The sequence below is a fragment of the Mustela nivalis genome, assembly GCF_964662115.1.
Source record: "Mustela nivalis genome assembly, chromosome: 6".
Classification (NCBI taxonomy): Eukaryota; Metazoa; Chordata; class Mammalia; order Carnivora; family Mustelidae; genus Mustela; species Mustela nivalis.
This window is the reverse complement of record NC_139025.1, coordinates 31462344-31478524: the sequence shown is the minus strand read 5'-3', so window position 1 is coordinate 31478524 and position 16181 is coordinate 31462344. Positions and strand designations below refer to the sequence as shown.

At 48.4% G+C, this 16181-nt stretch overlaps 1 protein-coding gene across 6 annotated transcripts in view; it reads right to left on the bottom strand.

Annotated features, from left to right (window-relative positions):
- Positions 1-966: 966 nt before the first annotated feature.
- The window catches only part of SLC8A3 (solute carrier family 8 member A3), a 139189-nt gene continuing 123974 nt past the window's right edge, over positions 967-16181 (bottom strand). For 2 of the 6 annotated variants that reach the window (XM_082733981.1, XM_082733980.1), the window contains exons 4-8: positions 12170-12187; positions 8089-8213; positions 7446-7545; positions 5503-5778; positions 967-3132 (exon numbers count right to left, since the gene is read on the bottom strand). In XM_082733981.1, the coding sequence (XP_082590107.1) occupies positions 2756-3132; positions 5503-5778; positions 7446-7545; positions 8089-8213; positions 12170-12187 (896 nt within the window). In that variant the 3' untranslated portion in view covers positions 967-2755. The remainder of the gene's footprint in view (positions 3133-5502; positions 5779-7445; positions 7546-8088; positions 8214-12169; positions 12188-16181) is intronic. The other 4 variants (XM_082733984.1, XM_082733983.1, XM_082733982.1 and 1 more) reach the window with 3 other exon arrangements.

The window sequence follows — 16181 nt, the reverse complement described above, 5'->3', positions numbered from 1 at the left end:
TCCTGAGCTGTTTAGACTGGGAGTTCAGATCAAACTCCCAATCCGCAGGCACCGCACCCCCAGCCTCCACAGAGGGCTCTGCCTTTCAGGGATAGCCCTTTGGGGATAGGAGATTGGTCTCATTCTCTCCATTAAGAATTCATTCTCAAGAGAAAAGGGATGTCCCCGTCAATTGTGGGAATGGAGCTACACAGTTATGCCATAGTGTTGGTGGGGGGTGGCCACGCTCGGCCATGGGTCAGACAAGCAGAGCACCTTGAGAGGGAGAGGAAGGGGCCAGATCTGAAGGGGAGACAGGAGCAAGGACTGGGGGGACTATGCCATCTGGGGGAGGGGAAGAGCAGACTTGGTTCCCGAGGGCTTTCAGCCTCCTGTTGCCAGCTGTGCCTTCTGTCTTGGGTTCCATGAGAGCAGCCCCTTCACCAGGCCTTTGCAGCATTGGAAGAGGTTAATGGGTTTCTGTTTCTTGGAACCAAAAGAGCCCTGGTTAAGGGCACATTACCTGTGCCTCTGGACCGTGAGTTGCTTGAAGTCTTCCGTCTATCACCAGAATGTAGCTCAAGGCTGCAACGGTGTTCAAAATCCACTTGTTGCACAGATGATGAGTCAACGAATGAACGAATGTGCCTACTGAGAATAAACACAGGGCCCCGTTTGCCTGGCTGAACTGCTGCCCCACCGTGCCTTTTGGATACAAAAGCCTCCTTCCCTTAATCACCACAGCTCTGCTGCTTCTGTCCCCCAGCATTCCATCGTCCAGCTTTTGACAGGTGGCATTTCCCTGACGTATTTTTTTTGCTTTAAAAACACTGAGTCTGGAACACTGGCCTCTGAGGGGACGCAGAGGCAGACAGGAGATACAAATAGGAGATGACACTTTCACCTCAACCACATCTGCTCCAGAAGAAAAACCCCAGCTGGCCCCCTGGACCTCTTCCTGAAGAAACATGGAAGGAGCAAGCTGTATTTAGAGAGATATAAGTATAGCTTTTATTTTTTTTTTTTAAACCAACCCAACATTTCCACTGGCAACTGTCAACATAGCTTATGACATGAGCACTGCTTCTTTTTTAGTTATTTTTTTCTTAAAAAAATGTGTTTAAAATTAAACAGGTGTTTTTTTAATTTCTCTTTTTTTCCCTTAAAAAAATGTATTTATGTCAATGCAGAAAGCCTAAAGATCTGTGGGCAGTTTTGTGATGAGTTCCTATGTGTGTTCATGTGTGTGTGTGTGTGTGTGTGTGTTTGTGTGTGTGTGTGCACGCGCGCGCACACACAAGCATGTGGGTTTTAAAGCCAGGTCCTTTTCAAATTTGTTGGGAAAAGGTCTGTAGGCCACGGCAATCTCTTTTTCTATAAACCCAGGCTCCGTGGGATGATAGCAACTAAAGTTCCTCTTAGTGGGGCAAGAAATAGCCCACAGGCTGGAAAAAGAGCTTCGTGAGGTTTAAAAACAAGCAGGAATGTGGGAGTGATGAGAAATTGCAGTTCCTCTCTTATGAAAATGCTTTCAAACGTGACCTGAGGGTCCAGGAGAGGTGGAAGGAGCCCCTGGTTTTCTTATCAACCTCTCAGTTGATTTAAAAAAAAAATCTCAAAAAGTACAGTCAGACCTCTCAGTGTGGCACATTAGAAAGTGAGGGGCTGGGGAGGCTGACATCTGTCTGACGCAATGACGCTTTAAAACACAATCTTTCCCCTTAAAGATCTCACGAGGTGGACAGCTCTTCTGCTCGGCCTCAGATCCGAAGCCAAAGATGACTCAAGAAGCCATCTATGCCTTTTGCCTCCCCAGCCGTCCTCTGTCATCGGATCCTGTTCCTATTCCTGTCCCCCATCTCGCAAGTGGTGGCTCTTCCCTCACAAGGATGAACACATAGACGCGGCCCCAGGGCGATGGGCAGAGTAAACTGGAAAGGGGAGGGAAGGAACCATGACTTTTTCCTTTAAACTGGATTTTGACAGAAGCACAAAAAGGTATTCCTGCCCCTGCCACAGCTCTGATTCTTCAGCCCGCCGCATGGGTGTGCAAACACGCTGCCACCCAAACGCCAGCCCTCTCCCACTGAGAAAGAAAGCAGATGTGGGGTCGGGGGCGGTGCAAAACGCCGCTGGAGCCAAAAGACAGCTGTTACCGGAGGAGAGGGGGAGAGGGTGCCACTGAACGTCCTGCCTCTGCTTGTCCCTCCCTGGGAATTCCTCCACAGCACCGATGTTAACCAACTTCAGAAAGAAAAGACAAACGAGCAAACAATGAGTGACACCTGATGGCAAAGTGAGCACATTAATGGCTACGATGAAGAGAGAACCAGAAAGTGGCCTGGGGTGGGGTGGGGGGCTGGGCGCTAGGACTCCCTTCCACCCCCACCAGCTGGGGGACAGTGTGGGGATGCGACCAACAGGACAGAGTGGAAGCCCTGCCCCAGGGAAGGAGAAGCAGCAAAGGATGATGGGAGGGCGGTGGAAGCTTTGACCTCTGCTGTGGTCAGGACACGGATGGGAAGATGGGGAGGAGGTGGATTTGTTGCTGTTGTTGGTTTGTATTGAATTAAATACTTTGTAAAGAGGGTGTTTCCTCCACTCGGTTTGACTGGTTAAGACTCTGCCCTTTCAGTCCCACTGCCGGGGGAGCCTAGGTCGGGTGAGGTTCCTGGGGCCTCTGTGGGCTGCTCCCCCCGGGCGAGGTCACGGTGGCCAAGTGCCCTTCTCTCAGGAGAAGTCCGAGGCGTGTGCAGCGGAGGCCCCGCACCCAGGCTCAGAAGCCCTTGATGTAGCAGTAGGCCTCCAGCGTGGCAAACAGTATGTACAGGAGCCACAGGCCCACGAAGAGCCACGTCGTGGCCAGCTTGCAGCCGCGTGGGCCCCCCAGCTCCCCGCCCAGGTGGGGCCGCCGGCGGTACAGGAGCACGCTGATGCACACGAACGCGAAGATGGTGAAAAGGGTGACCGAGAAGGCGAGCGTGCCGGCCGACACGTAGAACTCCTGTCCCTGCAGGGCCCAGTAGATGGCGGCCACGGACCAGGCCAGGCCGATGCCCAGGAAGACGTTGATGGCGTTGCTGCCCGTGACATTGCCGATGGAGGCGTCAGAGTACAGATCCTGGATGGCCGCGGCTTTGCTGGCAAACATGTCTGGAAGAGGGAGAAAGGACGGGAGCTGGAGGGAGCCTGAGACGCGGAGGGCCCCCCACTCCCACCCCGGCCCCACCGTATGTCCAGAAGGCAGCTGGGACCCCCAGACCAAGCTCAGGAAGGGGGAGGCAGGCTGTGTGGCCTTGGACATGAACAGGCTGTGTGGCCTTGGACAGGTCACCTCACTTCTCTGGGCTTCAGGTTCCTCATCCGCTGGGGTCTGAAAGATCCTTAAGGGCCTAGGTCCTGATATTTACTGAATGGGTTTGCTGTTCCCTTTGGATCCCCCCCCCCCACCCCCCAGTAAGGGGAGCTTGTTATTTCTCCATCTGCCCAGGGAACCTTGGCCGCCTGGGAAGCTGCTGAGGGTAGATGCTGATTGTAACTGTTGTGCACAATATCAGCTCACATAACAGAGTCATGGCCCCTGGCCCTGGCATTGCGTTAGGGGCTTTATTTATGCAGACAGAGACATGCCAGGGAACCATGAGGTATGGGCTCAAGGAAGACAGGACTCTGTCTCTGTAGTTAGTATATGGGGCACGGGGCCCTGCGAGCTGCTTGACTTCAGATGTTGGCCCGGACTGTAGGCGTTGGGAGGGCTGTCAGGGACCTCTAGCCACCCTTTGATTTCACAGGTAAGGATAATAAGGATCAAGCAATCTACCAAGGTTACATGGGCAGTTAACAAGACATTTGGTCCTAAAACTCTCATGGGTGGGCCCTTTGCATATGATCATCCCAAAGAATTTAGTGCAAAGCCATGAAATCAGCTGAGTACACCACTGTGTAACCTTTCTCAAGCCCCTGATGCTGCCAGCTGCTCCCTGACCAAGTGCAAGGACTTGGAAGTGTCCCAAGCCTGTCCTGGCTTGCCTCCTTCTTGTCAATTTTCTCGGATCTCCGAGAGAAAATCTCTTGCCTTTTCTTACCTATGACCTTGCTTTTCCCCCTCTGATCTTCTGCAATTTCTTTGCACGTGTGTCCCTTTTCCCACTGTGATAGTTCTGCTCCTTTCCCTCTGCTAGTTCCATCCCTTGAGGCCTGGAGAACGGAGATCACAGGGCATCTCCTCCAAAATGCCTTCCATGCACCATCCGTCTAATTTCCTACCACCTGACGCATTTCCAGGAGAGCCAAGGCTCTTGCATCACTAATGTGCAAATCATCCCACTGCTCTGTGCTGGGGTTTGGGGACGAGGTTTCCCTGGAGTGTCATGTCAATTCAGTTACCCTCCAGGGGGATTTATTCTCTTAGTCTAGGAAGGGTTTCCCTGGGTCCAGCCAGCAGAGTCCCGTCTGATGGGATTCTACGTAACCCTCTTGGCACTTGACACTGTCTCTTCCTTGCTGTGGCAGCAGGGAGGCTCCCGGCAGGAGGTCAGGTTCAGACGTCCTGGACGCCCAGCTGAATGAAGTCAGGAGCCTGAGCTAACACAGCCCTCTGCTCCATCTCGGTCCAGCCCAGCTTATATAAGCCTCTCTTGGAAGCTGTCCACGAACCAGCCCAGCCCCGTCCCTCCGTCTATGCTGACACAGCACCTCTACTCTCTTGTCATTGAACTTAAACAAAGATGATTTCAATAATGGGAGTTGAGTCGTTTCTGCCACTCGCTGCTGAACTCCACGCAGAGCGGGGAGCGCGCCTGCCCACCTTCCATGACAGCCTAGCATGAGACTGCATCGGGCTCCGTGAATATTTGCCTAATGAATGAATAAATTCAGGCTCACTCTTGTTCATCTCTGGGTGTTTATGCGAAAAGAAAAGAATATGTAATTCATCATATGAAAGGACACGAGCTCACTAAGGTTCCTCTCCTGTCCTGTTAGGGGACGATTTGTACTCCCAGGTGTCCTTCTAAGTGAGGAGCCAAGAATTCTCGTGAAGATTTCCAGGGTGACACCTTCCAGTGGGCTAATCTTTGGTCTCAGCAACTGCCAGAGACACGTGGGAGGAAAACTGTATCTATAGTCTTTGAGTTGTGCTGTTTGTGGCCTTTATATCACGTGGAGGTTGAGAAAGTGGGCTGCTCACACGGGCAGCCGATTTAGCTCCATGGGCCTCAGTTTCCTCATTTGTCACGTGGGGATAATAATGATCCCAATTATGTAGGGATCTGTTAAGCATTACAGAGAGAAACCGTGTCAACTGGGTGGCATACCCAGAGCCCGACACATCAAAAGGGTCCAAGAAATGTCTGCTCTCACTAGCACTGTTGTCAGGAATCCCTTTGACTTCTGCACACTGTCGGGGCAGAGGCTCTGTTAGCTCAGATCGGTGGTAGCAAGAAGGTCTTGAGGCAAAGTGGAGGGGGTCACTTGGACCCAGGAGTAACCTCTCTGCAAACCCAGGCCCCCCCTCACCCTTACCTGGCACAGACGTGCCAAATGCCACAAAGACAACAGCTGTGACTGAGTCCTTGAGGCCGATGGTGCAGCCGAAGTGGGAGGCGAGGTCCCCGATGACGGCCGTGAGCATGCCGATGATGAGAATGGACACGACGAAGCAGGCCCAGCCGTGACAGTACTCCGTGGGGGGCACGCAGGCAAACAGCACCTTCCAGAAGACGGTCAGAAAGTGCATGACGTAGTCAAAGCAGGACGGCAGCCTCTCCTCGCCTGACTCATCCTCATCCTCGTCCCCTGCTGCAGACAAGATAAAACAGGCCCCCAGGAAGGGCAGCGAGGTCAGGTCCCCGTTTAGGAAAACTCAGGTCAACCCAACATGGCAAGCATTATTAGCGGGCAAGACACTCCCGCTCTCCCCTGAGCTGCCGGGTGGGGGGCCAGGTTGCTGATGCCTGAAAACGCTGGAGAAAGGGGAGCCACGTGGGGGTGGCCCATTGGTCGAGGTGAGTGCAGGCCAGCAGGGAGGGTGGGAGGGAGAGGACAGGGGGATAGGGAGAGAAGGGAGGAGAGAGGCCAAAGGGTCTGCATGGGGGGAGATCACAGGAGGGACACAGTGATGAGGCAGAGAGGAGAGTGGAGGAGGCTTCCTCGGTAGCCTGGGCCAGGAAAGCAAAATCAGCTGTGTGTCTGAGCGCCTCCCTAACTTTCCTGACCCGCCTGCTGCAGTAACCTCGTGGTTCCAGTTGCCATCCGTCCCCTGAGGCGTGGCTGTCATTCCAGATCAGGTGGGCATACCGGTGAACCAGCGCCATCCTCCTGATATCCCGTGGGACAGAGCAGGGCTGGGCCCCATTGTCCTCACCAGGAAACAGGGTCCACGTGGCCCGTTCAGCAGTCTGGGAGGAGAGGATGTGCTGAGGCCTGCTGGCCCCAGGTCCGGGGCAGCCTCAGGTAGGTTTAACACGATCGGAGGAAGCGAGGGTTTTAACAAGCAGGAGTTAGGACACGTGAGTTCCGGTTGCAGCTTTGCCAGGAAGAGGATCTGTAAGCTGGGAAAAATCACCTCTTATTTCTAACCCTCAGTTCCCTTGTTTGAGAAAGGAGGGGGTTCGATGATGTGGCCTATATTCTGTTTATTGTCCCCTTAGGGGCAAAGTAAGGTCATCAGAGGGTGTTCTGGGGAGATCTGAGGAGGGCCACGTGAGATGTGGGGGAGCAGCAGCTGAAGACACCCTCTCTTCCTGGCGGTCCTTCTGCTCTGGCTCCTGGGCCTCAGGGATGTGACCCTGTGGGTTGCTATGACAACGAAGCCTCATGAAAGCAGACAAGGCCGGTGGAGCTGGGCAGAACAAGGAGGCTGCCATGGTGCCAAGAGGCACTGTGGGTGGTGATGGAGACACCTTGTCGGGGGCCCTGGCTGTGCTCTGGGCCACCACTGAGGGAACCTGCCAGTGAATGGCCAAGGAGAGGTCTGGAATCATCCAGGGTGGAGGTTTGCCAGTGTCAATGCGGGGAATTTACAAACTCTGGACCACCCCACATCTCTAATCAGAGTAGTCCTCCAGTTAACAGAAAAGGAGGACCAAAATAATGAGAGGAAGGAATGACGGAAACCAGAATTTAATGAGTTCTGTTTGGCACCGGACTCTCTCATTCAGCTTTGCTGAGAAAGGTTGAAATGATTCCCTTTTTGAATGAGGAAATTGAGGTGGAGGGAAGGTAACTTGTCCCAGGTCACACAGCAGAGCCAGGATTTGAAACCAGCAGGTAGCCAGGCTCTCCAGCTACCCCATGATTCTTCTCCGAAGTGACCTGGTAAAACAGGCCAACAGCAAGGACTAGATCTGGGATGCAGAGGCCTTCCCAGAAATTGGTAGCTGTGGATGGGGCTGTGTTCGTTCGCCCATCTCTGGAGTGGCCTGCTTCTCTCAGCAAGGCCGGTGCCCATCTTGAGACCCTCTTACCTGCACTGACAGTGATGGCTTCCATGAACTGGTCCCTCCAGGAATGGGTCCCCACAACCATGGCCAGATTTGTCTTCTTGATCAGTTTGTCCACCGTATTCTGTCAGGGAGATAAAAACTCGGAATCATGAAGTTAGAACGCTCAGACCTGTGGAAGAGTCTGATGCTTCAAGGGGATGAAAGATGTCTTGCATTCTGGGCATATCCACATGGGTTCTGGGAGTAATGGCCTTGCATGATATCTTCTGGGTCAGTCTTTCTATTTCTCTTTTCTTTGGTTGTGATGGCAGATATTGGATACTTAGAGCTATACAATAAAGCATAATGGTATTGAAGCCAATAAATGTAGCCCCAAAATAGAAAATTTTAGAATTTTTGCTTTTAAAATTCAGTTGAACAATAGAAATAATACATACAGGGGCTTTATAGCCCTTTTATTCCATTTGTTATGTTTCCTCCCAATATTCCTAGGATCCAAATGGCCAGGGCTACTCGTTCCAGGTTACACATGGGGACATTGACACTGGGCAAGTAAGTGATTTGTTCAGTTTCAACGTCATTATTGAGTGGTGAAATCGGAACAAAACTTCTACCTCCCACCACATTACTCTATTATTCAATTAGATCTCACTTATGGCCTGACCTTGAACTCAAAGGATTCTTCAATGATGACCTCTAGTTTGGGGTGTTCGCCCAGTACTGGTTTTCCCATTTCTGCTATCCTCTTGGCCTCCTCCTCCTCCACAGTCAGCTTTCTGTCTGTCACCTCTGCAACAAAACAAAATCGGACTAGCTTTAGCACATTCTCTACTCTCTAGGGATCTATAGCTCAGAGCATCAGGCATGGGCAGTGGGCACAAAGCAAACTCTTCTCAAGAGTAGGGACTTCGGGTACTTTTTAGTGTCTCTTTCTATAACATGTTGAACATGTTATGACCATCAGACCATGAGAGGGTCCCCTGCAGGCCTGGGATAAGTATTCCTATTTCCATTTTATAACTGACTGTACAACCTGACCCAAAGACCTTCCACGAAATAGCACCCAGTGAAGTTCCCAAGTCATCTGGTGAGATATTGGAGAGTTGGGAACAAAAGCATTTACCAGTTTTGAATTGTTGGGCCTGACTGTTCAACTACTTGATATAAAAGTTCTTGGAGGCCAGAACGACATGTCCACAAGGGTACCACGTAATCCAAAGGGTATGTCTACTGGTTCCCATTAATATCTGTTTCCAACGACGTTGGGACTGTGCCCTCTGTAGAGGAGAAAGCAGGAATATCTATACTCCATACAAGTGAATGTTGTCCTCACAGTGAGAAACTTGGAAGAGTTCCTGAAAGATTTCCTGATTATCCAATGGAAGGTCCCCAGGATTTCTGTAGGAACCAGATGTATTTCTTCTGGAACAGAAATACTCGTTCAACCAAAACCGAAAGGAAGCTCTTCCTTTACTTTTTTTGAGGCATTCCCTGTGTCCCCCAGCATCTTGACTCATTTACCAGAGGCCCCTTCTCATGTTGAATGGTGCGAAAAATGTTCCACTTCAGCTGGTGAGTCCATTTTAAGACCACTTCACCATGAAGACATGTTTTCTGGATTAGAGTGAAATAGAGATTGAATCTTTTTATTCCCCTTTGATTAGAAAATTGCTCTTGGCAGCCTGTTTCTTTCAGAGATCATTTAAACATCTTTCCTTCCAAGCCCACATTTTTATATGCAATTAATTCTTTTATTGAGTTCCTTAATTGCTTTCATTCCACACAGTGAATCTCCTATGGGAATCCTTTAGTCCTTAGATAATCTCAAGGACAAAGTGGGTCAGAGGCCAAGGAGGTCTTCTTTTCTCTCTCACCTGGGGATTGGTGAAGTGTAGGGATGGGTGAGGCTCGAGCCCTTGAAGTTGCAAGGAAGGGAATTCACTGGAAAGACGATAAGCCAAGAGTGTAAGTTACCAGAGAGGCTGCTTTATAGGAGAATTTTCTTAGTTGTCCTGAATGATGATGGGAAGACAGTATGCACTGGGTTCCTGAGCTGGCTGCTCCACTGAGTGGTTCTGGCCCCAAACACAGAAGGCAATCCCAAAATTCTTGGGAGCTGTCCGTGGTGCTGTCCTCCTGTAGCGTTGGTGACGACTTTCAGAAGGAATTACTTCTTAAGGATCAATGTCCTGTCTAAGTAAGCAGACACCCTCTAGCAGTCTAACTTTATTCAATCCATTGATTTAGAGTCTTTTATTAGTTAATTATGAAGGTAAATCTGGGTATACCTAGGGTTCTGGCTATGAAGTCAGTGATCCTAGAAGCCAGGTTGCATGCTACTGTGAGAAAAAGCCTTTAGAGACTTATAGATTCCTTAAAAGCAAGGGTACTTTCCCCCTCTACTTATAGGTTTTGGCACCATATCACAAAGGCTATCCTAGCAGTGACAGTATTATTCTACTTCATTCTACTCCTCCCTCCCCGATGCCCCCATGTCATACTTTACATGTGCCTCAAGAACTCTATACCAATATAATGAGCTCTCTAGTGACATATAAATGTACCTGTCTAACCCCTTGTCTAGCTATCAATCTGGCACTATATCCATCTGGCAGGATATTGATCTACCTACTGACCTGTCCACCCCTGTGGTGACATTCAGTTTTTCCATCTAGCTTTTTGCAAAAATCTGACAAATACCAATCCTCTACCTTTGGATCTCCCTCAGCTCCCCAGAGGAACTCCATATATATCAGTTAAGTGATCGATTCACATGCCTTTAAATCAACTCTGATTTAGTGTCTTGGTTTGATAGTAATTCTATTTCTGTAATGATCATTCCTTTACATTCAAACTACTTTCTTGAGAGAGTGACAAGTCTTCCATCTAAAAGACCATAATGACTGTGATAGCTTGTTTATGTAACTCCTCAGAATCTCAAGTGAAGGTGGGTGGGTAGGATAGGTGATTTTGATATTTGGACTGACTGAATAAACTCTCAGATCGCAGGAAAGGGGGAGGGGGGGAGAGAGAGAGAGAATATGAATAGGATGAAAGATTGAGCAAATATTGGAAGAACAAAGAGCTTGCCAGGCCAGACAAGAATAGATTGCTCTCAGTGCTCTACAGGTATCCTCAGAAAGAAATGGGGCGATGCAGCCAGTGTGCTCATTCTGAGGTCCCTGAGCTTGGTGATATAGCTCAGAATGAACGTATTAACTCTGTCTTTCACCACCAGACATTGTTAATCATGTTTGCCTATCCACCCAGGTAAATTAAGACAAGAACCTCAGATTTCCAGTGAGTTTTAAGTCTAACCCTGGGCTCCTAGATTAAAAGTTTACAGACTGAAAGATCTAGAAAATGATACCTGCTTTTCTTATTTTAGCTTCTATTGGTATTTTTGCAAATATGTTCAAAGAACAAGAAAGCCTAAATTAAATCACCAGTCTTTGTTGTGTGTCTATGTGTGTGGGAGGTGGTGGGGTTGGATGGAAGCAAGAGTTGGAACAAAGAAGCCCAAATATCTTCTCAGGCAAGAAGGTTACTGGAGAAGGAACTCCCAATGCTATGGCATTAATTCCTTGAGGGAATAGTGGAATATATGGGGTCAGAGGTGGTTCTTACCCTGTTGGTATAAAGAGGAAGCAAATGTCCAAGGAAGCAGGAGTCCCTTTTTTTTTACAGAAAAAAAAAAGATTGCCTATGTTTATTGTTGTTATTGTTTAAAGCCTCCAAGGAGGTCAATGTTCTTTATATATTACCCTTCTCAATACCCGGTGAAGCCTATGAGTAATTTTGAATACAAGTGAATTCTGTAAGATGTTTTGCCTCTCAATTGCTCTTAGATTTTTTTTTTATATCTTCAAAGAACTGATGAATTTAAGGTGTTATTTTAACTTACATTGAGACATCTTGCATAGCTCACTCTGCCTGCACTGAGAGTTACAGAATTGCAGATATGCTGGACATGCTTTCCTATCTGCTCACGAAGCTGGAGGTCATTTATGATTTCATTACACCAATGCAAGCATACTCTCAAAGAAGGTATTCATTCTACAACAGAACCTAGATTCTGCGTGAGAATGTGTCCAAAATAAATTCCCCCAAATTTCTATTTCCAACCAAATAATTGTCCCCACCACCCATAATATCCTAATTCTTCTTCATGTTCATGGCACACGTGACTTCAAGGGTCAATGACAAGTGAACCAAAGTTCTAGCAATTTAGGTCTCAGCTGTAATGAGATGGAAGATCTCCAGGATCAGTAAAATTCCAGATTCTTTAAAAATTGCTTTTCACCTTCTCACAGCAGCTCCTGATTATTTTCCCCTGGTTCCCTCAAGATCAAAGTATTTGTTTTCAAATCCCATCACGATCCCATTAGGAGCTTCAGCCCTGACTCTCACCCTCTCTTGCCCCACAACATAAGATGACAGATGAACTAAGACTCTGCAGAAGTCTATGACCCCACTGTCTGTTTGTAAGTTTCAACTCTCTTCCTGGTCCCAGAGAGGACCGGTTCTGCCTTTACCCACATCTGCTGACAGAAGTGATGCTCAAAGAATTGTCTACTTCCTCACAATTTACTTCAAGTGGGGAAATAAAGCTCTCAGTCCTTAGGAGAACTTGCCAGGTTACCTGGAGCACGCAGTTCCTATTAAATAAATCAAAGGACACGGGTCTTAAACTAAATAATGGAACTGGCGAGAAGCAAGAAAGAGGGGGGCAAGACACCTCTTACCTGGAGACAACAGGAGCGCTGTTCGCAAATGGATACCAGACAAGGAGAAGAAAGAAAAGGAAAGAGCATTAAGGTCCCATCTTCAAAGTATCCCCCGGCTTTGTGGTTGCAGCAGGGTAAGGAAGGCAGTGAGCTTAGTGGGTGAGAGCCTTGCAGCCACATGCAAAGGGCAGCATTTGGAGCATGTGCAGCCACAGCAGCAGCAAGAGGTGTAAGCCACTGGAGGGACTGCTGAGCGCCAGAGCCCTGCCTTTCCCCCACATATTTCCTACAGCTCTGGGCAAGGGGGAAAAGGAATGAGGATGGGGAATCCAGGTCAGTGGAGCAGAGACAGAGTTGGTCATTCGTGATGTTCTAAGAAATCAGGTTATCATATCCATTCTGTAAAAAAAAAAAAAAAAATGAGGATCTAATTACCATGAAAAGTGTATAGTGTAGCTGGCTTATCAGTGGGGCATATGGCCCTAGGGTTGCAGGGTCCTGAACAGTGGCCTACAAGAGTGGAACAGTGCTCAGTCCTGTGTCTTCTAGTTCTAACTTTATAACCAGGTCGAACTTAGCTTCGCAGTGCCCATACCACTCCCATGGCCAGAAATAGCTTCCTAGCTACCACACTTAGACTTAGAACTTAGAGAACTTAGAGTTCCCCTCCTTGGAGGGGTAATTTCTGCAAAATGTCTTCTCTGAATGGTTTATCTTTTTAGAGATACAGCCTGGAGATTAGGGTAATACCATTTGATATTACCTGTGCCAGGCAAAGTCACGGCAACTAGTAGGTGTTTGATAGAGATATCTTTTCTTACCACCTAGTTTGGCAATTGTATTTTCTATAGATTCTGTGGTGCTGCATCTGGCAGGGTGGTGTCTTTATTCCAGAAAGGACAGGCTAAATAGGGCCCAGGTATCCTGGACCGGAGAAACTGTTATACAGAAAGCTGTTTGTAGATGGGACTGGAAAGCTGAGTTAGATGTACCTAACACAGGGCATCCCTAGCTCCAAAATTTGTACTTATGCTAAAAAATTCTTGTGACATACCACATTTCCCTCTCAATGGTGTCTCAGTACAGCCCCACACTCCCTGGCTCTTGTCATATAGGAGTCTGGGAACATCCCACTACATACTCGTGGTATGGCTGGTGACTGATGGTGCTGGGGAAGGAGCGGGGGTGGTGTCTGTGAATTGTTTCTTCTAAAAATCTCTAGGAATGCAGCTCGGGCCAACGATCCATCATTTCAGTCACAACCACTGAAGACACTTGTGGATTGAGAATTTTTATGTATATGAGCAGAGCAAACAGCAGTTGATTTTTTCTGGTTCCTCCCATCTGGAATTCCAAGGGGGTAATTGAGTGACTCTCTTTGCTACATTGAAATGGATAGATAGACAGATAGCAAGAGAGCTTGTTCATTCTGCCCCTTTTATGGAGCTGCATGGAAGCAAAGCCCTTCCTAGCCCCCAGGCTCCAGGGAAAACCAGAAACCCAAATACATCAGTGAACCCAGGTAGGCCGGACAAAAGGAAGCTCTTCCAGAAAGGTCCCTCCTGGCCTGGTTTTCACTCAGAAATCTCCCCCAGCCCCAGGATCATCTCTATCACAAGCAGAGGGCTTGTAGTCAGCCGGAATGGTACTATTCTCTGGTTATTGTCTACATGAATTTGAGACTTCCCACTTAGCGGTTACAGATGGGTCAGCGAGACCCAGATAGGCCAATTGTGAGTGACATAACACCTCCAGGGTGTTTTTCCTGCTGCTGTTGATGAGAGAATCTGCAGCTGAACTTTCCCCTGTATTGATCCCCAGGGTCAGGTGAGCATCATTTATCCCTGCTCAGACACCCCAGGGACATACAGGAAATAGCATAGCTCTGTGAGTAATTGGAAGCATCTGGGCAGCTTGTGAGGGGGAGCCCACTGATGTGGTAAGAGGGGGCACAGACAGGCCCCATGACTAGGGGAGAATGATTTCCTTTCCACATGAGGCTCCCAGGGTCCAGGCCCAACAGCCTTGACCATGCTGCTTCACGTTGCCCTCTGATGTCTACTTCTAGATTCCGGCACTTACTCTAAGCCACGGCAACCATGTTTCCTATTCATCCTCCCTTTTCCCTCCTCTAGCTTATCCGGAGCATTTAATCTCACCTCTAAAGTCTGTTTTGTCTGCCAAGAATAGAATCTGCTATTTCAAATGTAGTGCTTTTTTTATTCCTTTGGTAACGCAATTGTCATTTTGACCATGCAAAGTCTATGCTGTTCTGAATGCCTAAGACTCCCCCATGCAGCAGTGGTCATGAAAAGCTTTCTACAGTACAGTTTCTCACTCTGAGAACAGTGGGGAATTCTGAAAATCAGGATGGGTTTTCATGTGATTCCAAGTCTAGACAATCCAGTTGTATGACCTTTCACCTAACGGTCTAATGCCAAAATATGGGAAGATGTGAAGACACTGAAAATAGACAATAGACCAGGAGGTCGGGAAATGCGCATATTTCCTATTGGCACCTTCGATCTTGGCATCTTGGTCACTGGGAAGACCTGGAGGGTCCTTGCCTTCTCATCTACTCACTCCCTGGGACTAGGCTCCACTAGGACTCTGCTGACATCTCCTTGGGCAAAGAGTACAGGGCAAAAAAAAGAGGGGTGTCCTCAAATGGGGAGTAGCCAAAGGCATTTGCATTTGGCCAAGTCTCTTGAAGAGCGCAAGGTGTATCTTAGGTCCCTCCCTGTCCTGCTGTTGATCAGGGTTTATTGGGGAGGCAGAAAAGAAGAGGGAGGTCTCTTTACTGGTGGAATAAAATCACGGATAGACTTTCAACCCATTCGTTGTGTCTGGAGCCACTGCCTGCTTTCCAGATACCCTGAATGATCTCTTGTGCTGCTTTCATTTGCACCTACGTAACAGACTATGGAAATTGATAAATCTAGTTTACAATGGTCTTAGGTGTCTGCTGCATCCAACCAATCATGAGGCGGTGGAGTAGATGCACAGGGGAAGTCGGAATGAGATAGGGCAGGTGTTGAGACAACTTCTGAGAATGTTCTCAGTGGTAGCAACTGGCGGACTGGCAATCTAAACAATGGAACTAGAGAACTAGAGATTTTCTCCCCTCGCTCGCACTCTGGCAGTCAGAATTATGGCGACATCCTATCAGGTGGCAAGGAGAGGATGAGTAATGGAAGATGGAGAGGGCTTTTTCCCCTAGGACACTAGGCATGCCCAAACCTAGGTAGACACAGAACTGGTCAGATCTGCAGAAGAGTTCCCAGAAGACAGTGAGAACTGATCAATCCTGTTGATAAGGCTTTAGGAGTATAGTTGCTGAATCCCTTAGATCTGTCCTTTAAGGAAAGGCTTTATGCTGCTCTTTGTCATTTGAATATGGAGTTGCTGCAGAATAATCTCCCTTTTTTGACAAACAAGTGGGTCTCACTGTTCCATCCTCCATGAGGCTCCCAGAAGCATCTCTTTCCTGAAAGGGAGTGTGAATGTCCTTCTCTTGGTACCTCCCAAGAGCACCCTTCTCCAATCCCACATATGCTCCTCCAGCACTTTCGAAGTAGTGGTTTCCAATCACTTTGCTTCAAGGGAAGAAATCTTTCCTTATATCTTCCTTGGCTGCAACATAATCAGTCCCTTAGGAATGGAACCCTAGCAGGTATTCCAAGATGCATGTCTTGAGGAAGGGAGGAGATGAGGCCATTCCTTTGGTGGGAGATGAGGGTTATCTTGGGATCTGGGTGATAAGCCTATTTGCAGATGCCAAGCCAAGGAAGGCTTCAGTGAACTGTGTTATTTCTCAGGGATCAAAACCCACTACACCATTTAGAGGCCCTTCTCCTATTGGAAAACCCGTAAGTCAATACTCTGGGCCCACCCAGTGTTAGTCCTTTTCCAGGGCCCTCTGGCTGGGGAGATTCCCATACCTGGAGTTATTGCCCTCTTTTTGCAGACTCCCAATTTTCTGCTTTAGGAATTGCATGGTCTTAAAGCAGCCTGAATAAAGGTAGAATGA